The sequence below is a fragment of the Dermacentor andersoni genome, chromosome 7 (assembly GCF_023375885.2).
Source record: "Dermacentor andersoni chromosome 7, qqDerAnde1_hic_scaffold, whole genome shotgun sequence".
NCBI lineage: Eukaryota > Metazoa > Arthropoda > Arachnida > Ixodida > Ixodidae > Dermacentor > Dermacentor andersoni.
This window is the reverse complement of record NC_092820.1, coordinates 108413608-108439529: the sequence shown is the minus strand read 5'-3', so window position 1 is coordinate 108439529 and position 25922 is coordinate 108413608. Positions and strand designations below refer to the sequence as shown.

Sequence of the window (25922 nt, the reverse complement as noted above, 5' to 3'; positions counted from 1 at the left end):
GACTGAGAAGTTTGATTAATATGGATGGGAAAATACAGATTATTTATATAGCAGTGTCCCCTCTTAAGTTACAAAAAAAGAAAAAAGAAGGCAAGAGCCAGAGGCTACCTCGCAGTGGGCTCATTTTATTATAATCCTGTGTGCCATCGCAGCATGTGCTAACACGGAACGGAACGCCTGGATGGCATGCCGACTCATAATCACCGACTAGCCAAATCGACACCCACCTGTGAAGGCTCAGATAACCCCGATGACGCTTTATGCTTTGTGTAATGCTGCACACGGTCATGAGTGTGCCGTGTGGTAGCTGTGTGTGGTTGGTGCTAGGGTGCATCGACTGTGCCTGCGGTGGTCGGACCGTCTGCTTTGCCAGCCTGCTAAGATGCCGCCTCCAGCCAAGAAGAGGAAATTTACGGTGCTGCAGGATAAGGCTGCAATTATTGCCCAGGTTATAACGGGTAGGAAGAAAATGAAGATCGCCAACGAATTTGGAATCGCGGGCAGCTCGATGTCTACAGTTTTGAAAAACAAGGCCTCCATTCTCGGCGAGCTTGGATATTGTGCGAGTGCAAAGAACAAAACGGTGACGGCTGCAGCGTTGCCAGATGTCTAAAAGGTGGTGTTTGCATGATTTCGTGAACAGCGTGACAACAAAGTGCTGTTGTGTGGCAGAGTGATTAAGCAGAAGGTGCTGGACTTCACGTGCATGCTTGGGCACAATAATTATAAGGCAAATCCTGGCTAGTTGAGCCATTTCAAAGCTAGCTAGAACATTGTGGCAGGCTTGTCCACATAGGCGGGCGACATAGTTGCCAATGTCATTTCCGGGGAGACAGCAGTGGTGGACCCTGAGGCAACGTCGTCATGGCTGTTGACGAACAAATAAGTACTAGACCAGTACAAGCCCTCGGACATTTACAACACATGAGAGGGCCTTATTGTACGAGATGCTTTCATCGAAGACCTTGGACTTAAAAGGCCAGACATGCCATGGGGGAAAGCACAGAAAGTGCCATGTAACACTTTCACTGTGCACTAACATGGACCCCTGCTTGTATTCGGTGGAAGCAAGAAGACCCGCTGCTTCAAGGAAAATCATAGGCTGCCTGTACAATACACCGCGAACCTAAAGTCACGGAAGACCTGGAAATTATTTGGCGGCTGGCTCGAGGCCTTCAATGCTGACATGCGGAAGGCAGGCAGGTCAGTCTGCCTTTTTTTTTATCATTGCAGCGCCCGTCATGATGACGTGGAGCTCAGGAATGTGCGCTTTTTTTTTTCCCCCACCAGATTGCACTTTCGTGCTGCAGCCGCTCGATCAAGGGGTAATTCGCATCGTCGAGTGTGCAGAGGCTGATTCAGCGTCTGCTGCTGATCCTCCAGTTCAAGCATCCCACCGACGTGGAGATGTTCATAGCGTATGAAATAGTGGCTGCCGCAGGAATTGTGATGTGTCCAGCCGTGATCGCAAATTGTTTTAAACATGCCAGCTTCATTGCCTCTCAACAGGCATTGTGCGCTGTTCCGGCAGCACTGCAGGAAGATTTGCCCGAAGGTGCACTCAATGACAGTGCTGACGGTGCAATGCCATCATCGCTGACTAACGCATGGGGTGAACTTTGTGCAACGGCAAACCCATGTCGTGCCTTGCCGTTAGCCTTGTGCAGTGACATGGCGAGTTCCAGATGGCCTCAGTGTCAATGAGTTCATTCGCACGGTTGATGACATTGTCGTGAAACGAAGAGATGTCCGACGAGGCCATCATAAGCAACGCGTGCAATACTGACGACGCCGATGACCAACAACCTAATTAAGAGAATACGACGAATCCGCAGGATGTGTGAAACGCCTTCGGCACAATGTGTTCATTTTTCGGCAAGCATGACGCCAATGTGGCAAAGGACCACTTTTCGCAGTGTGAATTAAGAGCTGTCGCATTTCTGCAAGGCAAGGCTCGGCAAAGGAAGCTTACTGACTTTCGGAAATAACTTTTTGCAAGCCAATTTCCCGTTTTCTCTGTCTCATTCTCGCACTCACGAAATTCCCGCAAAAGTGAAATTTTCGCTTTCCTTGGCGATTTTGTTATTGCAGGTTTTGACTATAAAATATGTTACGACCCATTTCACATATAAAGAAAATTTTGCCCTTTGGACGGTGTGTTACATGCACTATGAGCTTGACATTTGTGTTGCTAAGTGCCCCTTGAACGAACGAGGCAAAAACGGGACACAAAGTTTGCCTACATGAGTTTGCATCTGCCGTCATTACAGCGCAGCATGTCCTGCCCATACGCCGTCTGCGAGAGCCATGGAGAACATTGCAAGTTGGTGCAGTTCGCCACAAAGTGGCACCAGCTGCTCCACGTCCGCATCGCATGTCACTCACAAATGTGGTCTTTACGCATCCAGAAAAAGAGAGCGAGAGAAAAGAACCAAGAAGTGCAAAGCAAAGTGGCGTAGTGGTGCCCCTCCTTTCTACAATCTCTCTCTCTCAGCGAGCACTGAAACTATGGCGTAAATGCGCCACGGAAGCAGCTGAAGGTGCCAACAAAGTCTAAAGCTGCATCGAATCAAGACGAAGCTGCAAATTTTGGAAGACTCAAAGAAGTACGAGCACATGCACATAATGATATTGACGACTCTGAATCGGGTGTGAAATACTGGGTAAAACACAGTATTTCAGCAGTCCTAGCACATGATAAATTGTTTAGAGTAGTATAAATAAAGGTTTTATTTTTCACAGCCTATTCTTTACAACATCCATTCTTTAGCACCAGTGGCGAACTTGGGTTCAGGGCTACACAGGTATGTTCGACAACTTTTTCTTTACGACAGTCCAGATATAGTGATGGTTGGTTATAGCGATAGTATTTTTCATTCTTTTTTGATATTGTTTTAAGTGGACTGCACTTTTATCTTTTCAGACTATAAATAAGTGCACAACAATTTTTGTACTCATAACCTGAAAGTGATGCAATTGCAATTGCGCCTGTGTGGTTTCATTACAGGCCCCGTCTTAAAAGCTTCCAACAGAAATTCTGGCGCACCCACTTATGTCGCATCCGTGCAGGCGCAACTACATATAATGAGAACAGCGTCCGAGAAGTTCAAGTGCAACACTAAACCTTGCTATTGTTCTCCGTGCTCCTCCCTTTAGGTTAAACTGCCAATCTTTTTATCCTCAGGTTTTCATTATCAAATCGAGTTATGGAGTTGAATGTCCCAAAGCAACATTGGGGCTAAAAGAGGTAGAGACAAACATATTGTGAGTACTGGAGGGCTCCGGATTTTAAACCTAAGCACAGAAGCATTCGTGCACTTCACCCCAATTGAAATACGGTCACTGTGGCCGGGTTAAAACCGGTGATGCCGAGCTCAGCAGCACAACGCCGTAGCCACCGCGGCAGGTTCCCAATGAACAAAGAGAAAGTATTTGAATCTCTCCTGGCTCCATGACAATAACCAAGTTGGGCATCTATGAGCAGTGTACTCAATGCCGAGGAAACAAGCAGCATGCAAGACAGCCGCTCTGAGCAGGGCTTGGGCGCTGACTCACCGGTCCTGCCTCGACAGCGGTCGTGTGAGGCGTGTCCCGTGGCCTCGCTTCGAGACCTCATGCATCCACGGGTTGGGCTCCAGGGTCTGCACCCGTGCCTCCCAGCGACCGTCGCCCACAAGTACACGGCTGTGCGCACCTAGAAAGCAACCACAGTTGGAGCGTACGAAGCTGCATTTAAGGTCAAAGTTGTCATGATGCCAAGGAGCACGGCAAGCAAGCAGCCAGCCGCAACTTGAAGTAGAAAGGGGAGCTCGCCCTAACGAGCAAACAGTGGGAAAGCGTGCAAGTGCTCGAAACTCGTAGTAGGAAAAATCGCTCTTTTGTGATGCAGCATCCTCGTTCAGTGAGCCCCATATCACGCTGGCAAGAGGAATGCCGATCTGCAGCACAAATAGCACGAACAAAGATGCCGCACAGCAGTAGTACATTGAAACATCCACTGAAGAGAGATGCGACAAAAGGGCAAAAACAGCGAATGGAGAACTAGCAGCATTGGGCATATCTGCACAGCTATAGCCACTCAGGGAACGTATTCCTGGACGATCACTTTCGGCAATATTATCGCCTTCGTGTGATGTAATGCTCAACCAGCCAATCAGCACTCGAGTGCCTGATGGACGAGGTGACAGCATCGCCGAAGGTGATCATCCCAAAATGTGTCCCCTGTTGAGTTACAAGATGATGATGACAACAGCCGATGACAGCCTACTTTAGGTTTTGGCTTCAGTTCTACTATCGAGGCAGCATCCATGGAAGGAGGTTTTCATATAGGTTTTCATGGTTGACTTGCCACAGGCTTGGCACAATTCTCTGCTGTAATGCCGTTTTGGAGCAGGAGGGCAGAGAGGACGACTCTTGGAGCAATTTTGCACAATTGGTGCAGCTGTTTCATTACTGAACAAGGTAAGACAGTGCTCTGACACAATATGCTTTACCTCTCAGTCTGTACTATTGCATTTATCACTGAATATCTCTTACTTACTGTTCTGCACATTTTGACTTCTTGTGTTTACTTTTTTCATGTTATGACAGCATTTTATTAGGTTCGCGGCACTTGTATTTATGTTTTATCTGTTTCCCCCACCCCGACTCCTGCTATAGCCCACGTGGGCTGCCATATGTATAAATCAAATACATTTCAAGCCCTGTATAGGGAAACAAAAGAAAAAATAATGTCAGGCAGCTAGGAGTTCATAAGCTTTGCACAAGGCAATGCTGCCAACCTCTGGGGGGAGGGGGAGGGAGTTTCTCACAAGTCAAATATAGAAATTTCCCGTATCTCCCTATATGCTCCAGTCAATTAAATTTCCCAGTTTCCCAACATTTCAAGCAATTTCCCTTTACCCCCAACCACACCAAAACAGTCTCTCTCTGTCAACAGCACTGCTGCTGGGTCCCTACAAACAATCTGTAAAAGCCAGCAAAGCATCATTCTCAGGAACGGACGAACATTATATTGCATTCCAATATATGATGCAGAAAGCTCCGGTTAGAAATGGAAGCTGCCTACCTGGCCCTACGCCCAGATACTGCAACCCTCTCCAGCATGCCTGGTTGTGCTTGCACTCATGGCCCTGCGTGGGTCAAAGGAGGCTTCAGACCACAGGTTGACACACATGATAGGATTCCTGTCAAACACTTCTCGTACAATGTGCACATATAGTCACTGCTCATACCGATGTATTGAAAAATTTGTCAATTTTGGTTGCAGGATGAAGCACTGAGAGTGGTGGCAAGGTTTAGTGTAGCACTCGAGCTCTTTGGATGGCGTTCCGACAATATGCAGAAGGAATATGTCGGCTCGACGAAGCACATGAAGCAACTGCTGCTCCGCAACAGAAACTGTGTCCTGGGAGCTACCAGGCGTCTCACAATGCTTGCACAATATGGAGCACTGCCAGCACCATTACAGACATCACACATCAATAACAAAAAAAGATGAGACCGATGGTAAACAGTCAGTGCCTGTCAGTATCCAACGATTAGTAGTTCAAGTTTGATGTACACTGTCCATTTAACTCAGACGAGTGTCTGCACACAGCTGCAGGAAAACTATTGTGCTTGTGTACAACGCTCTTGCCAGCAGCGAAAGGCAGAGTGCGACCCTGACTCCGCTGACGAGCTGTATGAGCAGAGTGTGATGGTGCATCAAGTTGGCTTTGTTACTTTTGCAGCCAAATGTACCGCATGTCGTGCACATCCCCCGAGACCTTCTAACATGTTTATCAAACAAAGCAGCGGCCTTCTTGCATAAACTTCTTGCTCTAATCCCAACAGCAGGCCACGTGGCCTACAACAGAGCGCACAGGCAGTACATGTACCATCAATACCGGGACAGCCTGGCAGCAGTGGCATGAGCACGTCATTAAGTGACCATACGACTGCTATCACAACAAAAACCAGCTTCATTACACAATGCATCCTATACAATAGTGCAACATATATGCAAAAACAATGCACACTGGCGCAACCAATACAAGTTTCTTTTTTTGTTGTTATTTCATGAGTAAAAGAAAATCTGCACTGGCAACATTGTAAAAAATTGCATCTTGTATTAACACTGGAGCGACTGTGGCGACAGATGTTAGCTCCTAGGCCTGCTGTGTAGGTAGCACAGTGGCAGCTAGCTTGGCCTCCCCACTATGGATGCCTTCATGTTAGGGTTGCCACATGTTCCAAAGGAGTGGGAAACATGCGGCAACCCTTATAGAACAGCTACTTTCTACAGCTGCCAACCGGTGGTGACACAAGTTTAAGCTAGCACAGCCTTGGCAACAGCTTGCATCTCCATAAATGTAGGTGAAGTGTTACATGAATGACATGGACCCTAAAATGCGATCTTTCATCAAAATTTTACCAAGAACAGTGCAGCAGTAAGCAAAAACTTCTTTATCGATTTTAAGCAAAATGTGCATGTCCCGGTATTTTAGGTGCAGCATGTCGCCTACTGAGCCTACACGCTGTCCTTTTGCATGTTTTATGGGAGTGTTCATGCAGTGTCTTCATGCCTCCACCATTTCTGGCCATGCCGGCGGTCTGGCAAGTAGCTTGTTAAGGAGGGGCACGGGTTAAGGGGGGGCACAGGTTAAAGGGGGGGGCACAAAAATTTTTGTTTAAAAATCCGATTTTTGGTAACTATTTGTTTCGGCATCTATAATTGCCTAATCTACACCGTATCAAAACTATTTGCACAACAACACACCCTAAGTGTCCAAAAAATTATTTTGTCAGTGTGGACGGCAAGAAAGGAGCCTAAAATCGTGCAGGAGCACCAGAGTTCACGGAGCTATTTCTCAGCTTTTCTGCCACTGAGCGCCACCATCTTGGTACCGTTCAAAAGCTCTAAGTCCTGCTTTTCAGTTCCCAAAAAAATCACCGACGATGGCCGCATAGGAAAAGCGCAAACGTAAAACAATCACGGGCCGATCTAAAGAAGCTCGCGATGCACGTGGCCCTCCTATTCACTCGGTGTGCCAACTGAGAGGCGCCTTCCGATTGGCTGCTGGTATGGCAACTAGTGCCCCAACGCTGCGAGCGCAGCACTCATCTGCTAGGCCTGCCAGTGGGCCTGCTTCAAAAACTGTTGATCCGCTGTTTCTTTGTTGATCATATTGCAGTAAGCAGTAAATGCAAGCAATAAATCGACCCTCTCTAAAAAAAATGTTTGAAACTGGACATCCGTCCACGGAAAGCGAAGTGCAAGCCGTCTCTGCTTTCTATAGCAAGAAAGAGGAGGCCATTTTTCCAAGGTTCAGATGAGTCGATGATAACATCATGGCGGAAAGAAGTCCCTGCACCGTGCAATCTCATATTGAATTGGCAGTAATGCAACAGCAAAGCTAATCATTGGCCTTTATCCTCTCATGTAAGTTTACTTTGGAGACTGCAGACAATGCCTATTCCAGTGCCTGTCGTGCATAAGTGGGTTCGTGTTGCTGCATTCTAGATCCTGTTATGAGCCTGCAGTGCGCCTAATGTCAGCATCGGCATAATCATTTTAGTGTGTCTAATTATTTTAGAATTATTATTTCTAGGCTTTAAAGCTAGAAATTTATATTTTCCAACTTTTCTTTTTTCACAAGTATAGTTGCCGACCGATAAATCAAACACCAATAATCCGGACATGCTCAGTAATTTGGACAGCTTTGTGGCACCATCAATAGACAATGTCTATTGGCCAATATTTCGGATGGCCGCCAGCTCCACATTCCGTGGTTGTAGCGTACGACGGCTCTGCCGCCATTATCTCCTCTGGCAACCTCAACAAGACATGAAGTTGGCCTCGGAGATTATGCACCAAAAGGCAATCCCCAAGGCTTTGCCTTGGCCACGGCACTACACCTCAGAGACTTAACTGCAAATGCCGATCTTGGGGGCTTTGCCTGAATTATGACGTCCCATCAACATCGCGATCATCATATTCGTTCCAATACCACCACGCATGCTTGTTGAATTTGCCTACTGGACAGCTTTCCGCCATTCTGTGCTTATTTGTTTGCTTAGTATGCGTACCAGACACCACTCTGCTGGCTCCAAGAAGTCTTTCTTGTGAAGTTATCGAAAGTCTACGCCAAATGGTACCAATGGTGCCCTCGCAGTCCCAATCAGCCCGGCTCCGCAACTGAATAAAGCCCCTTAACGTTCGTGAAGCAGCGACACTCTCCTCCTCGTTTCTCCACTCATTTATGCTCCCTCCTTGATCGTGGCACCACCTACACTGCTCAAGCGTACCACCCAACCTTTCGCAGAGTGAATGCACGCATCGCAAGGCAGTGAGCTTTAAGCATTCACGTTGGCTTTCTAGCTCCGAGTAACTTCGTGTACAACATAGAATTTCTAAACGAAGCGTTATGCAAATTCAGTGATGGCAGCTTTTTTCTGTTTTGATAGCTATTCTTTAAAAAAGTATCTGAACGAGTGCCAACGCTGTGCCATGACGACTCCGAATGTATCGTGTGCACTACAATTAGGTACGCAACATTTGCCAAGTGCGTGTCGCAAGACCTTGTTGTGAATGGTTGTAAATAACACATGTACGATCCAATGTCAACGTACTGACTTCCAGCAAGCCCTCAGTAGCCTAAATAATCCGTGCCATCCTTACTATGTGAATTCGTGGCACATATCAGCTATGATGTACAAAAGACGACAAAGGGCCCAAACGAATGCTGCTCTGAATGTTGGAAAGAGTATTACATGCTACAGTGCCACCAACGTGCGTGCTTGCCAATCTTTTAAGCACAAAGGCTCAGAGATGGGCGCTTGTGCTATTATGTTTCTCGTGCATTACTTTTTCAGGTTAGTAACTGATCACGAATAACTTTTCATCATGTGTTAGCTTGTCCATTCACGAAGTGACATACTTATTGAGAACCGAGTTGCGCTAAGCTGCATGCATTGAGGACTCCAAAATAACATTTGCGATATATGACTTTAGTGAGTGATGACCCCGCAAAAAATTTCCGCTCTGTGACGCGGCCGAAATTGCGGTAAGTGAAGTGATGCAGTCGTTTATAGTGAGGCACCATTTGTTGTCTTATTACGTGTGTCTCAGAGACATAGTGGTCGAACAAGCTAAAAGTTGAACGAACGAGTAAGCGAACGACTAAACGAACCAATGAACGAGCGACCACATGTTTTCTTTGCAAGTGCTCCACCGCCGCATCTTAACCTATAGACACGTTAAAGCTGACAAGAATTAACACGTACGTCTCAAAGACTTATGATACTGTCGTTCGGTGACAAACGCATTTCGGGAGAGCATGTACACTTTTCATTTATATCGCAAATCCACCGAGCGACTGCCAATGACGAACATGAACAAAAGAGGTGAATAAAGCTATTCGCTCTAAAGAAGGCTACTGTGTAATCACAAAATGCAGAGAGTTGCTTTCCTGAGATGAGCCTCAAATTTTATCAAATGGAATGTGCTGAATTCTAAAGGTTTCGTAATCGCGTTTTCACTCTCAGCCTCGTGTGCTCGAAAATTCAAGCCTGCTGGCGTACAATACGATTAAGCGCAACAAATGCAACCATGTACTGCTTAAATAAACAAAGTACACGTCGCATAGGAATCGTGTTAAAGCGTGACGATGAATGGCAACGTCCTCAGTGAACTGTGCAATATTTACTACATTATGATCCGCAACAAATTACGCAAGCCTGACACATGCTACACTATGAGAGACTCGCAGCTACCTCTATAGTCGTGCAGAGAATGTTGGTCTGAAGTTCTCCCTCCCAATTCGATGAATTCATGTCTTTCTTCTTAACCCGTAGCACTTACCATACGGTATCGAGAACAAATTCTTGTTTTTGCTGAAACTATTTTGGCATGGAAGGCGCAGCAGGTTATGGTGATAGAAAATGCCGTGAAGCGACGTCGCACTTGCCACAAAACTTAGCTCAAGGCGTTCGCAAACCAAAACAACATGGAACAGCAAGAGCGACATCATGCGCTCCTCGCCCCTTCGTGGATACTTCTCAAGCGAAAATGGAACTGAAGCACGACTGTAAACAAACGAAGCCAGCGCGAGGGCCCACGTGGTGCCATTAAGCCAATGGCGACGCAGCATTGGTTTCAGCCAGAGCGCGCAAGGAGGAGGTGGCATTCTTCAAAGCGTGGCACTACTTTACAAGTTTAAGGGGCTTTAAAACTGAAGAGCCTGAACTGCCACCTACCACAATGAGCTCAAACGCGGACATCACTGATGACCTGCTAGGCTGCGGTGTGCCAATTCCTGCTGCCATTACATTTGAAGACTTTGCAGGTGTCGACAGCACAGTGGCATCGTGTGCCGAACTGAGAAATTACGAAACAATTGAGCAAGTTACTGCGACTGTAACTCGGATGATGATGTGCCGTGTGCTCCGGACTGGCATGCCCACCGCGTGCGCCGATCCAGGCGGTTGTGTCCAGAGACTTCACATGCTGATCTGACTCAAACCTTTGTAGTCCTTGCATTGGCGTACAGAGACAACACAAAACTGGCAGAAATACAAATGAACTTGGTTGCACGTACGTGGAAGTCTGTGCAGCAATGAATGGACCACTTTTTCCTTGCACACGGGCCTTAATATGTATATAAAATAGTCTTTTTTGGATACAGTTGTTTTTCCAGATATTCGATAGTTTGGACTTATTTTCGTTCCCCGTGGAGAATTATCGGTCCTCGTCTGTATAACTTTTTCAACGTCTCAAATTTTGGGGTCGGCACTGCGTTCCTTCTACTCATTCAATTCTCGAGAATCTTTTTTTTTTCCCTGAATGCTGGCGAGTCAGAGAGTACACAATAACTATGATATAGTGTCTTAGGACACAGCCATATCTTGGAATCCTCTAGAAATCCCCAACAAGAATTCACATTTGCAAAGCTGCAACCTTAGAATTTCATAACCTTGGCTAAAGTACAGATGAAAACACCAAATGCTAATTTGTAGTCTTTGAACATCCAGGAACACCTGCTTACTCTTATCTATCTTGTTGCAGTAGATTTTTTGCAAGTCACAACCCAAATTTTAAGCACAAGAACTGCATCTAATTTTTTTTTTTTATTTTAGAAAAAATTCTATTGCATATTTGTAATCAGCACACAAGATTGGATGCGTCCTGAAAGTTTGATGTGTCTAGAGCAAAAATAAAAATTTTTCTTCTGGGTGCCATGTCCTTTCATATTTAATGCTGTTCGTTTTTGTACTTTTCTGAAAATACACATTTTGCCCTCTATCTAATATTCAGGTGTCTATATCTCAACACCAAGAACGGAGAGATCTAAAATTCTTTTTTCACAATGAAGCATAATGTATCCTCTATGAAGTATAGCAAAGCATTTTCATTTTTTTGATGTCACTTTGAAAATTTATTATTTTGCTTCCTTTTCTGCTAAATTGTTGCCACATACTGTGGGCTTGTATTCAATGGGCTGTATGTGTTAAGGGTCACATGAAAAAAGTGCTTGTTATCCTTGATTCCTTACTCTTTATGCTATTTAACTGTGCCTTAGAAATAATTTAACTGTCCCATTTATTTTCTGTCGTGGTCTTAAACAATGGAAGTGAAATGTTAATTATCATAGGAACTCATACCCCCCAGCAAAACTAATTACATATTTGAAATCTGCACAGAAATCTTAAGACCAGAAAGTGTCATTATTAGTATTGAAAAAAACATGGTGAGCATTATTTCAATAGCAGTATCGCCCCTTAAGCCTTTGTGGATACTGCAGGCTGCTTTCATTTTTGTAAGTAATGCATACTCAAATTGGTCCCCCTCAAAAGGCTGAACAGCAGCATGGTTGGTTTGTCGCCTATTAAAAGCATGCTGTACTCTTCTTAGAATGCTACATGCTACGCCTTGTGATTGGAGAAGGTGCATATCCTGAAAAAGCCATGCAGGCTTGCCTGTAGACGGCCACGTTTTTTTGCCAAGGTTGCCAGCACACCTCTGTGCATTTCTTATGCTTATCTGCATGCGCATTGCCACACCCGCATCAAAGCCAGAATCAGTGGTAGATAAAGCCAGAACAACTTTTGTGGCACAGTGCGTTGTCAGCCTTAATGCAAGTTGAAGCGGCGCAGTTAGCCTCTACACGACAAAAAGAGATCATGGCACACACCAACCTGTAATCGTATGATGAGCTGCTAAGGCTTAAGTGGTCAGCCAATACATTAGTATCTAAGGAGGCTCGGTCAGGGATTTGTTGCGACTATGTTTTAGCCATTTGTGTACATTAATCGGGTGCTTAATAAGGAGGTTCTACTGCATGTCCACATGGCACTACACCACTGTAGCTTCTACAAGCAGCCATGCTCCAATAAAGTTGGCTTTCTCAAGTCTTTATTCTCCTCTCTGTCTGTCACGTTTGCCAGTAACACACGAGATTGACCTTCTTGGTGTGTATGCTTCAATAAAGTACTTGGCATCATTGTCAGCCTGGTTCACTAAGACTTTTTAGTTGCCAAGAGGCAGTGAAACTGGTCCGTCTCCATGGCAGTCCGCTCCTCAGACGGCGAAGTGCACGTGCCATACAATGGCGGTTATCCCTTCGCTCAGGATGAACAGGACAAGCACAAAATCCAATTGTTTTACTGAATAATGTGGAGACAAAAAGTGTAGGAGGACGTGGGATTGAGATGTATACAGCACTTTACCGTACACTTGGGCACAAAAAGAGGCCGGCCACGATTCCCGACCGCAGCGAACAAACAGCCAGAGCTTTCCTCGCGGATATCACCTGAGCACGCACTCTCTGGTCATGGCAAACATGACAGGCATGATGAAGTGCAACTTCGCTACATAATATGAGGAAAAAGACTGCCGCAATGAGGAAGAACTTTCTTTTAATATTGTTGGAATGAAATGTAGGTCAACGTACTAGCATCATAGACAAATGATTTACAAACAGGGCAACTGAAACACTAACCTAAAAAATTCAAGAGTTTAACTCACAAAATGTGATAACAGCGAGTCCATTTTCCAGTACGAAGAATGGTGTATCACACATTGATGTTCTAATCATGTGTACCAATACATCTGCGTGCCCCCAGAGTAGTCTTCCCTTCTGTCACTCTGATTCGAATGTTAAAGTTCAGGTCTCCTTTGTCTATGATAGCAATTAGTTTGCAGCTGCCAAGATTTAAAAAAAGAAAACAGATTTTACAAATGTTCTACGAAAAAACACGTACCTTGTGGGCAAAGTTGGATACCTCGTAGCGTAGTAGTCCTTCACGCTCCAAGACCTAAAAGAGGATTCAATGGGAAAGTTAAATGGCAAAGTCAAGTGGCACACAGTCTGGCACTCTCAGATGTATCCATTATATACTGTGTTATGCTGTAGCAGTAAATGCAAAGGTACAGGTGAACCGACCTGATGTGTGTCTCATGCCTCATGTGCATGATCCACACAATGCTTCGCATTATGTAGATGTCGACTACAATTGAGTGTGTCAAAATTTTTTTCGTCACTTCAGATCGTACATTCTTTCTCGCATTTTTTTTTTAATACGTATGCACGACTTTTTACAGTAAACAAAATTTCCATTCTGCGAAAGTAAAGTTGGCTGGTTTCATCTTCAGCTTGTAGACAGCACTGCAAGCATGCTACATTTTTCTTGTTACCAGAATCGGAGGCATGCTATGTTTTTCTTGCAAAATATCGGGTGCATGTTCGACTTCTTCATTTAGGAGCTCAAATGCCATTTTCATTTTAGTTTTCTACATTCAGCTGAAAACAAGTGGGTGCACATTCGATTCAGTGAAGTGTTTAAATAAGGGCAAATACAGTCGAGCCTGGTTATATCAAATTCTCAAAAGAAAACGCCTATCAGTTCTATATAGGGCATAATTCGATATAAGCCTGCAAAAGAATTTGGCATCATAAAAGCACATAGCACTTAAAAAAGCACTTTATTGTTGAAACTAGCTTAGTTTTGCATGAAATAGTCCTGTATTTCCTTCAGCTTGGGCAATTTCGCTGCCTGCGACGCACGCACTGTCTAAAGAGTCAGAGCAGCTGAGGTCGCAATCTTCCACATTCGAGCAGAAGCGCCAGACTAATGCGATTGCACCAATCACCTCGGATGATGCCGGCAAAGGATCGTCGTTGCTTTCCTCATTGTGCCCAATATCACTAGTGCTCGGTATGATGTCGGCAGTGTAGTCTTCGTTTTCGGGCTCTCCTGTGGTCGCGACACCATCATCCGCACTCACAAACTCATCGACCATTGATCCATCAACGGCTTCCAGAAATTCTGACAGCTCGCTCTAAACTTTGGCGACATCGGCAACGGCTTCGTCGCACTCATCAGAATTTTCAGTCACCACTGGGCACACGGAAGCCGGCACGCTGAAGCCGGCGCGTCTGAAGCCATTTTGGATGAACCACTTGCACACAGCCGCCTCGACGTCGACGGGCATAAGCGTCGGGCGCCACGGACGTCGGGTCACGAGTTGGTCCGCTTTAGCCCTAATCTTCCCCTTATTCTTCCTTCAAGATCGTGGCGAGGGTGCTCCTCGGAATGTCACATGCTACGGCGACATCTAACTTCTCATTGTGTTCGAATCGACTCACGATTTCGAGCTTCATGGCAAAAAGCAAATTTCGTCACTTTGCACTAGCCATCATGGCAGCACTACAGGAGAAGGCCCACAATGCGCAAACACAATGAACCAGAAAAGCAGTGATAACACGCGCACTTCCACTCTTCCACCATCGTGTACGAGTGCACAAGAGCCTCCGATTGGCTATCTGAGCATGCGCTGCAGATTGGCCAGGACCATTTTTTGCAGGGAGGTGTTGACGACTCGCACGACGCAGCACAGTCAGGAGGAAGAGCGGGTGGATGGAGCCGTGCCACCGGGTTTCCTCGCCGCCACCAAGGAAAGCCAACTTCTGGGGGCACTTTTGTGCCGCTTGACACTCTATATGTCGGGAGTCGCTGCTATTTTTGTTCGATGTAAGCATAACTTCTGCTATATATACTCATTGTAACAATACAGTGTTCAAAAACTGTTCTATATACAGGATAATTCGGTGTAAACGGGTTCGACATAGTCGGGTTCGACTTTACTGCCCCAAATGACTCCACAGTGTATTTTCATCTTTTTCATGTCTCTTGTATAATTCAGCCCACCAGATAAGTCGACCAATTTCGTAGGTCCCGTCAGGGTCGAATAACAGAAGACAACGGCACTTTCTTCTTTATTTTTTTTCTCCTTTGTGTATGATGACGGACATGCACATTAAGTAGTGCATCAGCTATAAATTAGGGACAGCTACAAAAATAAATTTTCAGTTGAAGCTTATCGTCTTTTTCCTGTCAAATTTCTGTGTCGTACCACCTGTTTTCTCCCCCTACCGTATTTACTTGCATAATTCTCGCACTCGCATAATGCTCACAGCGCCCACATTGCCCATCAAAAATAAGATTAAGTTTTTTCCTCGAGTATTGATTGCACCCCCAAAAATCCCAGCTGCAGATTTTGGTAGCACGAATGGTCGCAGGTGAGAAGCTGACATTGGCACTGTTTTTGTTCGTGTCACTTCGCTGTGGGCTGATACAGAAGCTACACGGCTGGTTTCAAGTTGAAAGTGATTAAGTATGCTCTGGACAACAGCAACAGGGCAGCCGGCAGGCACTTGCGGCTCGACGAGTTCTGCATCCGCTACTGGCGATGGCAGCATAAAAAGCTAAAAGCCACCAACAAGACACACCAGGCCTTTCATGGTCCAAAGACTGGATGGAAAATATCTACAGGTTGAAGCAGCATTCCTTGAATACATCAAGGGCCTCCGTGCAGGAAGATGTGCTGCTTCAATTGAATTTGTCAGGAACCAGGCCTGCATAATTGCAAGGAAGGAAGGTATCCCGGCACAAGATTTCTGCTCGAGCAATGGGTGGGCCACGAGATTTAGGCACAGAAGTGGCCTGTCACTTAGGCGATGGACAACTTTGTGTCAGCGGTTACCCTCGGCATAAAAAGACAAGATCATTGACTTTCATCGCTTTGTGATTAGGATCCGGCAGGTGAAGAACTTTCTGCTTTCGCAGATCGGCAACACAGACCAGATGCTGCTAAATTTTGACATGCTGAGTAGCACAACAGTCGAACAAAAAGGTGTGCAGAGTATGCACATTAGGACTACAGGTGCTGAAAAACAAAAGTGCACCGTCATGCTCGCTATGACAGCGGACGGACGGAAACTGCTACCTTTTGTAATTTTCAAGCGAAAGGCCGTCCCAAAAGGAAAGTTCCCTCCTGGCTTTCACATTCGGGTGCAAGAAAATGGGTAGATGACCGCAGACCTAATGGTTGATTGGATCAGAACTGTTTGGGGACGTCGCCCAGGGGCACTACAGTCGCCGACCGCTAAATCGGACACCAATAATCCAGACAGCTTCGCAGCACCGCCAATGGCCCCATAAACTTAAGATTTGTACAAACGACCAATATTTTGGATAGCCACCAGCCCTACATTTGATTATCTAGACTCCGTCTATGGCTGTAGTGTGTGCCGACTCTGCCGCCATTATCTCCTCTGGCAACCTCGACATCAAGTAGGGCCTCAGAGATTAAACACTAGACAACAGTCTTTGAGGCCTAGCCTTGGTTGCTGCTCTACACCTTAAAGATTTAAATGCTAATGCCAATCTCGGAGGCTTTGTCCGATTCGTGAGTTTGCATCAGCATTGCGATCATCACATCTTATTCCGGCACCCCCGCGCATGGCCAGCTATTGCGATTCTGTTTGTTGAGTTTGCCTTCCGGACAGCATTCTGCCATGCTATACTTGTTTGTTTGCTTTGTGTTCTAGACAGCGCTCTGCTGGCTCCAAGACATTTTTCTCCTGAAGTTATATGAGGCCGCATCAAATGGCACCAACAGTGCGCTCGCAATCCAAATGAGCCCAACTCTGTAACTGAAGAGCCTGAACTGCCGCTTACCACAACTAGCTCAAATGATGACATCACTGATGACCTACTAGGCTGCGGTGTACAGATTCTTGCCACCGTTACATTTGAAGACTTTGCAGACGTTGACAGAGCGGTTTCATCATGTGCCAAACTGAACGATGACGAAATAATTGAGCATGTACTCCCACCGTCAAACAGCGATCTGACTCGAAGATGATGATGCGCTGTGCACTCCGGAGCCTTCACAAGCAGATCTGACTCAAGTTTTTGCAGTCCTTGCATCGCCGTACAGCGCAACTCAAAACTGGAAGAAATACAGGCCCACCTGGTTGCACGTAAGCGAAAGTGTGTTCAGCAATGAATCGACCACTTCTTCCTAGCACAGGGGCTTTACAACCTAAATAAAGCGATCTTTTTCTTTTTTGGATTTATTTGTTTTTTGTTTTTTTTTTTTACATTCGATAGTTCGGACTTATTTATGTTTCCCATGGAGTCCGAATTATCGGTCGTCAATTTCACTTTACCCATCGCTGCTCGTCGTCGACAGCTTGTTGACTGTGTTCGGGCGAAGCTAAAGGGGCTGCAGACTGGTCTAGCCATTATCCCAGGTGGTCTCACATCGATGCTGCAACGTCCGGACATATCCTTGAACAAGCCGTTAGAGGATAATGTTCGGAAGCTGTATGCAGAATGGATGGCCGAAGGTGAAAAAGCCATGAGCAAGATCAAGAAGCCGTCGCTTTTTCATCTTAACATCAGTTCACCTAATCAGCAGGAACTAAGAAAAAGCCCCTGGACTCATCATCAAACTTCAAATATTTGCATGCCCCTAACAAACACACCAAGCATGTGAGAGTTATTTGCGCAGGTGGCTCGTTACCTCAACAGCGGCCAGGTACATCTGGGAGCACGTCTCACTGTCTGGCAGGGACTGCAGCAAAGAACATTTGCAACATATGAGGGGGACGATGTGGAAAGAGCATATGCTGTTAGTGAGTAGGTCTAGGTTGGGGGTTAACCCATTCACAGAAAAGCCAGCAAAACACCAGCCTGAAGGAAGCCCAAGTCCTCAAAGCCAACCTCAACTTTTGCCAACCTTTGCTTTTATTAAAGGTGTGCGAATACTGAATACAGTCAAATCCCAACAAAATGAAATCTACTTCAAAATTTTCGCCTCAACGAAGATTTTTTCATTCTCCGTCAATATCCTATAGAACATGATGCATTGAAATTTCCTTCTAAAACGAACGACTTCGCGGACACATTTTCACTTCAATGAAGTTTTTACAGAGCATAAATGAGCAAAATTATTTAAACTGTTGCTTAGAAAAGCCCCTAAAACTTTTTTCAGGCCTTGACAAACCATCAACCTTGATAGCATAAAAAAAGACCACACAAACTGGAGCTGCTCACGCCATGACGCAACGTAAATAAAACAGGAAGCTGCCATGCCGCGTGGGTGATGGCGAGCAATGTGCTCTTATGAAGGAGCATCCGAATTCTGAGGAAACGTTTTGGGTCATGTTGGTTAGGAAAATGGTGTGTGTACAAATAACACAAATGCAATAGTTTTATTTTTATAGTATTTCTGATTATTCATTTTCTACAAAGTTTTGTGAAAATGGCTGTGGTGTACAACACGAATCACTATACGAAGCAGCGGTTGCGAGGTCAAATCCCAGCAGGGTGCGACGAGGCATTCAGGCAACACGCTTAACAACGAACAATTGCATGCCATTTAGTCATTGTCTCTCGAATCTGTTGGGTCATCAGCTGAAGCACGTCGCAGCTGACAAAGAAACGCAAGTTTTTGTTGCTAGAAGAGAAGGATAGAGTTATCACCCAGGCTGAAGCTGAAAAGAAAAAAAATTTGTCATCGCAGAAAAATTTGGAATTCTGGCGAGCTTTCTTTCGACAATATTGAAGAGCAAGGATGCTATAGCCAAAGCACTAGCTAGCTTCAGGGACATCAGCGAAGCACAAGAAAGTGATTCAGCCTGTGCACGAGGCCTTGGACAAGGCAGTTTACACCTGGTTTGTGGAGTTGTGGGCCAAGAAAATCACCCTTAGCGGCGATATTGTGCGGCAAAAGGAGCAGGATTATGCCTACATGCTAGGAATAAATGACTTCAATTATTATTAGAAGACTTTTATTTATCTATGAGCAAAATTTGATCAAACTTGCATCACTTATGTATTTTGACATGCCGATTTCAAATATGCAATTGGTGTTTTTGTGCACCAAGTGTTTTTGAATATATAAGCAATTCATATTTTTTGTATAGACTAATTTAGAGGCAAGTTTTCTTTAAAATGCTGGTTGTTATGAAGGAGACTAGCATATCAAAATGATGTTGAATGATCATAGTTTGCAGTGCTACAAGAATGAATGTTCTAGACTGATTGGGGCAGAAGTTACAGCATGTCAAACTTTTGTAAGCAAAAGGCGTTAGTAACAGCCTCGACAAATTACTACTTTCTGAACATTTTCGTAAATATATTTGTTCATATTTTAGGCCTATTTTACTTCCCATTTGTCCACCTTTCTGACAAAAAAATTACTGTGATACGGAAAGTATAACCAGAGATACAGGATCTGTTCTGAAAGTAGTAGGACTGGTTTTTCCTGGGCAAACGGGCGAACGAGAGGCGGTCTGCACGCACAGTGTCGGTGAAGGGGGATATTGGGAACGCTGGGAAAGATCAGCAGTCGGCTCTCGACCGTTCAAGAGAGTAGGTCGCTTGTACTGTGAACCCCCCGTCGAAACGCTTCGTCACGGAAAATCATGTAGCGTTTATTGGATCAGCGATACGCGATTAAATTTTATGTAAAGCTTGGTAAAACAGGCAAAGAGACCCTCGACATAATTAAGGAGGCCCACGGTGATGCTGCCGTGGGTAGATCAGGTGTTTTTGAGTGGCACAAGCTGTTCAGAGAAAGTAGGGAAAGAGTGGAAGACGACGACCGCTCCTGACTCCCTTCGACCAGCAAGACCAATGAATATGTGTCGCGAGTAATAAATTTACTGAACAGCGATCATAGATGAGTATCAGAATGATTGCGGATGACTTGAGCATTCCTCAAACCCAAGTTTTTGAGATCGTGACAGAAAACTTAGCCATGAGGAAAGTGTGCGCGACGTTTGTGCCACGAGTACGAGCGAAAGGCCAACCGGAAAGCGATCTGCCAGGATCTTCTTCATCATGTGAATGAGGACCTCGACTTTTTGGACAATGTAGTGACCAGTGACGAGACGTGGGTGTTTGATTACGACCCGGAGCTCAGAATGGCACACCCCTTCTTCCCCATGCCCCAAGAAAGCATGAACGAGCAAATCCAAGCAAAAGTCCGTTCTCATTTGCTTTCCAAAGTGTCTTCCAAAGTGTCTTCGGCAATTTTCTTATCAACTGACGTGCGTCGAAAATTGGTTCGTAACAACCATTCTCTAGCACGTTGCAAAGTAATGGGGCTCGGCCGGGACAACAGAAAAATTCGTATCATTCGGAAATTCGTATTAGCCGTGATCGTATCATCGAGATTCCACTGTATATGCATGCCTTAACCTAGCGATTCTTTTTCTCCGTCTTTCATTAGTTCGAATTTTGTACAATTAAAATTTAACCTGTGTAAATTTAACCTGTGTAACAATTAAACCTACAACAAAACACCAATGTGCATCTACGAAGAGTGCCATGTCACTTGGCGCTCCGGTGCCTCATAGCTCCTTCATTCTTGGCCCTTCCCTTCTGCATGCATGACCACTGACACTACACAGAAGCTGCTAGATTTGAAAGTGGCCTTCAGCTTGCAGAATGTCTGAGACCATTCGCATTCACCTGTAACTCAGTGTGAATTAAATGTGTTCAGTGTGAACTGTAGATCCTTGAATCGCACAGTGATGAGCCTCGCACACTGCTGCCACGATGGTCCTTCCACAAAACGCAAATGTGGTGCGCGGTGGTTTTGCAAGCGGTAATGTAAATATCCCTCCAAGTGCTCAGAGTCAGATTTCTTTTAGTCATCCGCAGAATCATAAAATGCCCTTCAGGGAAAGCCTTTGCCTACAAGACAAACCTGGCGGCACAGCATCTTTGGTTTAGCATACCGTACCTAACGCCACTCGGTGACAAGATCCGATTGTCATTGACACTTTCTTGTGTAACACGTATTGGACTGAGAGGCGCCTTTCACATTCTTGAAGCAGAGTGGCAATCTGGTCTTGCCAGTAATGAATGGCCACAGTTTGAACAAGTCATTCGAAGGCGCGTAGCGAGCAAAACTGACAGCACCCTGCTAATTTTTAGTCCGTGGCATGTACTGCCCTTCAGATTCAATCTCTTGTTCGACTGCATCTGACAAAACAGTGCCGTTTCAAATTTGTCGATATTTAATATTTCCAGTGACGCGAGAAGTGATTGTGCTTCTGTTAGGAAAAGTGCACTTGCTGGGGTGTGGCATGGCACGGCGTCCAATGCACCGAATGTGGTCATGAACGGGATTTCAACCTATGCGTAGTACATCACTATATTTTTGCATGGAATTTTCAAGGGGATCTTAGAACTGTTCGATATACCGTATTTGCTCGAATTTAACACACACTTTCTTTACGGTAAAACGGGTCCGAAAAATGTGCGTGCATTAGAATGGAGTGCAAAGCTAAATCTGCGTTACCATACCGCCATGAGTATTTCAACGTGGCCGCCTGTTACACGCTTCGAGCCCAGCTGCGGTAGCTTCCTCAATGTGCTGTAGTACAGTCAAACCTTGATATTTCGAACAATGTGGTGATCGCGAAAGAGTTCGATATAGTCAGAATTCAATATATAAAATCACGTCAAAAACGCGTCAAAAACTTCTGCAAATAATTCAATGAACCAAGGGCACAATCGGGGATCATTTTTTACAGTGCATTCTGTTGCACCTCATACAATTGTCCTAGACCTCACCGACTTTCTCAGCCGTGAGTCCGCAGTCAATTGTGCCGCACGCAATTAGCTTGGGCAGCACGGACTTCGTTGGCCACGTGAAGTCGGCGCGGCCTAGGCCAATCGTGTGAGGTGCAACCGAACGCACGCTCCGAAGAACGATCCCGGATCGTGCCCTAATCGTGGCGCAGCAAGTACTCGCTTGAACCTTCACACAATGTTTTTGGGCTGAAAGTACTGCAGCAGTGTAGCCTGCTTCTTATTGGCAGCCGCGTGCTTAAACACGCACTCCTCAACGTAGTCTAAACGGTCCACAAGCGATAGGCCGGTGCCCTCTATTGCGCCGCTGTAGAGGCGTAGAAGGGCCAAAGCAGCTACAGCCTCAGTTGAAGTCGGTAGCGGGGCAACATCAGCATTTGTAGGATCAACCTCGGCAGCGTCTTCGTTAGGCCGCCGTTTCTGCTGCGATCTCCATGTCTGTCATTCGAAGCATTTTGAAACACTGTCAATAACAATGTATGAAGTGGCTTCTGCCAAGGTGTCTATGTGAGCCCAGTGAGCGTGCGCTGTCATGCGTCTTTGTGGATGCAAACTGCTAGTTCTCGCGAAGCGCAGCAGACGCCGAGGGCGGCACTGAGGAGTAGTCAGTGCGGCAAATGCAATGCGTCGTTGACATTGTCGAACTAACCAAGCCACCGCATGCGTACGCTGCTACGTTCAAATGGCGCTCTCGGTGCGATCAATGTGTACAGCTATAGTGCGCAGCAGTCGGGAGCCCCCATCGCGCCACCGCTATCTTCAAGGGTGTTGCAGGAAAGCTCACCGCCTGTCAACAGAGCGCACGTGGTCTGGGGTGGCGGAGTTCAATATATCCATTTTAAGTCTGACTCCATTCGAAATAACAATTTTTAAATGCATCCGATTTTTCGGGTGATACAGAAAGTGTTCGATATACGCAATAATTTGATATATCCGTGTTCTATATATCGAGGTTTGACTGTATATGTGCTTAGGTTAGTCCACCGTCCGTCTTCCTGTTTTCTGCGTTTGCTCCATCAGCATGGAAGTGCCGACTGCAATGACATGCCGAATTCATCACAAGGCTGCAATTAAAAGAAAAGCGATTATGTGTGTGGAGACGGACAGAAATTGGGCCGCGTCACGGGCGTTAGGAGTTCCCGAAACTTGCGTGCGGGACTGGCGCAAACAGGAGAGACATTCTGCACCGGTGGCTGCTACGTACAGCGCGGCCGCGCGCAGCCCTTATCTTGAAAGCGATCTGTGATGGAGACAAGAGTGCACATCTAGGCACACCGCGCTGTATTCTCGTTGCTTAGTTCGCCTTGAAGTGAGAAGCCGTACAAAGGTCCATTCCCTCTCTCCTGCTACAGCACTTGGTCGCTCTAGCGTTTTGATAAAGTGTTTCCGCAGTCATTGAGTGAGACGTGTTCATGTTTGCTCGTACGCTCGTGACACCATGCTTGTTAATTTAGCTAGTAAGCGAATGTTCAAAAGTTTATACGGCCGATAAAACTACTGTCCTTACTTAGTACAGCTGTCTACTAATTTGCTATCGCAACTGATGCTTTGCCTTTCGAGTGAAACTGACTTCTTTTATTTATCGCAACGTTAGTGCATTGGGAGTAAATCATTCTTTTTCTAAATGAGACAAAAACGTACCATATTTATTTGAATCAAGGCTGGCCCCGATTCTAAGCTGACCCCCCAATGTCCAAAGCCAGAAAAAAATTTTAAAAACTTACCTCGAATATAAGCCATACAACAAAGTGATAACATTCACAAAATGAAAAGTCTCTATTTAATATGAACCTACCGAGCTCACTCTACGTCATCATCGCTGCTAGCCTCGTACGCTTGCAAGCTCGCGTCCGCGTGCCCATGCATGCGCAGACAGTGTGGCACAGTTCAAATGGATCTAAATGTGGCGCGATTTCAGTGAACAGCTCCTCTCTGTTATCACGTGCTTATCTTCCTCATTGCTATCACCTCCTCTGTGGCACACGCAAAAGGCATCTTCCGTTGTCCCCTCCAATGACAGACGTTCTCATCAATGCTGAAGTCCTGCCCGGCTTGAACGTTTGACGATGCCTCTGCGGCTAGCACAACTTTTCGTTTGTGGCACCGCCTGTTTGGTGCTATTACGATAACGACATGCCACATGCCGTTACTTACAAGTAAAAATGGCGACGTCGCTCGTGTACTTCGGTGAAGAACTCAACCCGTGGGATTAGATTTGACAACCAATGACTATGGCCGTCACTACTGTTGCGATTCAAGCGTAGTTCATCTTTGCCGAGCACAAGTTCGCCCAAAAACAGAGTTAGATGTTTAATCACGCCTATGGTGGTGTTTGGCTCTTTACCATCACTACAACGTACCAACATCTTTGCATAAATAGGGAGCATGCAAAAGTGGACGCACCTGTAAGCCAGCCTGGACCTCCTTGAAGAGCTGGGTACCCCTCTCCAGGGTGAGTTCGTAGAGGGACACGTGTGCGGTGCCAAGCTGCACCACCTGCATTGTGGAAGCGAGTTTTCAGTAATCTTTCCCATTGGATAGCCTAGTTGACGCTTGTGAGCACAACCCTATGTTCCTTGTGGCCCTGTTTATTCACAAGAATGACAAAAATTCTATTGTGATACATGCAAGAAAAAGGAATGTTTAGCGCAACATGCTGTCTTATATGCCCACCGCCTTCGACTGTTAGAGTGATGGAGCTGAACATGTCAAAGCGACACAGGCGCTATAACAAATGTAGTAGTGAAGGGTTCGGGCTTTAGAGGAAGCTTTGCCTCAGGGGCTACTATCTAAATGAATGGGAAGAGGGAAGTTGTTTTTCTCAGCAAGCGCTGCACGAAGTTTTATGCAGTTTGTTACATTTAAAAGAAAGAAGCTTAAAGTCTAGTGACTGTTGGAAGCGAAACTTAGACTTAGGCTGGCAGTATTTTATACAAATTGATGAAAATTGTGAATTTTCAAAAAACAATACTATCAGATTTAGAACTCTGTAAACTACATCTAATAGTAAATCTGAAGCAGACAAAATTGATGCATTATGCATAGCTCTCAAATACAGTACTAATCTTGAATTGTAGCACTAAGTGACACAGACAGAGTAGAAGCAGACAGGACGAGTGAGTTGTGTCTGCTTCTAGTCTCTGTCTGTGTCACTTCGCGCTACAATTCATGATCATGTTACCGTACCAACTCGCCCAACTGTCTATCCTTTTACAGTACTAATATGTGAATAGGACTTTTGCTGTACCCTCGTAAGCATTATAGCAAATTCACCTAGAATTATCAGGGCTATTAGGGCCACCTAGGGTTTTTTAACTCCTCCCATGCCATAGACGAGGTGGGTTCGCCTGCGTGTTTTTGTTATAAATGGCCAATGGATAGCTCAGCACGTCTGCGATACTTTTCAGTTTTTTGAACGAGAAGGGCAGAACCAAGGGATAAAATTTTTTTAGTCACGGAAGTATGAAGGAAACATAATAAAGACAAGAAAGCATAAGGGAAAATATTCATTGTTGTATATGAAATGTAGAAATAATAAGGTAGAGCGAAGTTCAAGAATTGCTCATGAGCTCTGATTCAGAGGACTCTGATGCTATCCTGCCTGAATAACACTAGTTATCTAAATTAACATGACTAATGAGTGTATGTGTTAATGTTTGTTTGAATTTTCAAACTAAAGATCGTAACTTTGAATTTTAGAACATGGTAAGGTAAGGTATTACAATTCAATATCATGAATTCTAACCCAACTTATTCGAACTTTCAGTTTATTTGAACTAACACTGTGGGTCCCAACAATGTTATGCGTGTTCCAATGGGCGAAGACACCCAGTAATTCGAACGTGCAAGCATTGGGGACAGTTAATTCGAACATACTGCGCCCCGACAGTGCTCTCAGCATTCCTCTGATCCTGCCACGGAGGAAGACCTTAGAAAGGACCTCTCGATGCCGTGCACAAAGAAAAAAAAAATGTGGCAGAAATTTG

The 25922-nt window shown here is 45.3% G+C and overlaps 1 protein-coding gene across 1 annotated transcript in view; it reads right to left on the bottom strand.

The window, feature by feature from the left end:
• The window catches only part of LOC126534629 (radical S-adenosyl methionine domain-containing protein 1, mitochondrial-like), a 54021-nt gene that overhangs the window by 13545 nt on the left and 14554 nt on the right, over positions 1-25922 (bottom strand). The window contains exons 7-11 of the mRNA XM_050181901.2: positions 24340-24432; positions 17852-17902; positions 13243-13296; positions 5069-5132; positions 3556-3694 (exon numbers count right to left, since the gene is read on the bottom strand). Of these exons, the coding sequence (XP_050037858.1) occupies positions 3556-3694; positions 5069-5132; positions 13243-13296; positions 17852-17902; positions 24340-24432 (401 nt within the window). The remainder of the gene's footprint in view (positions 1-3555; positions 3695-5068; positions 5133-13242; positions 13297-17851; positions 17903-24339; positions 24433-25922) is intronic.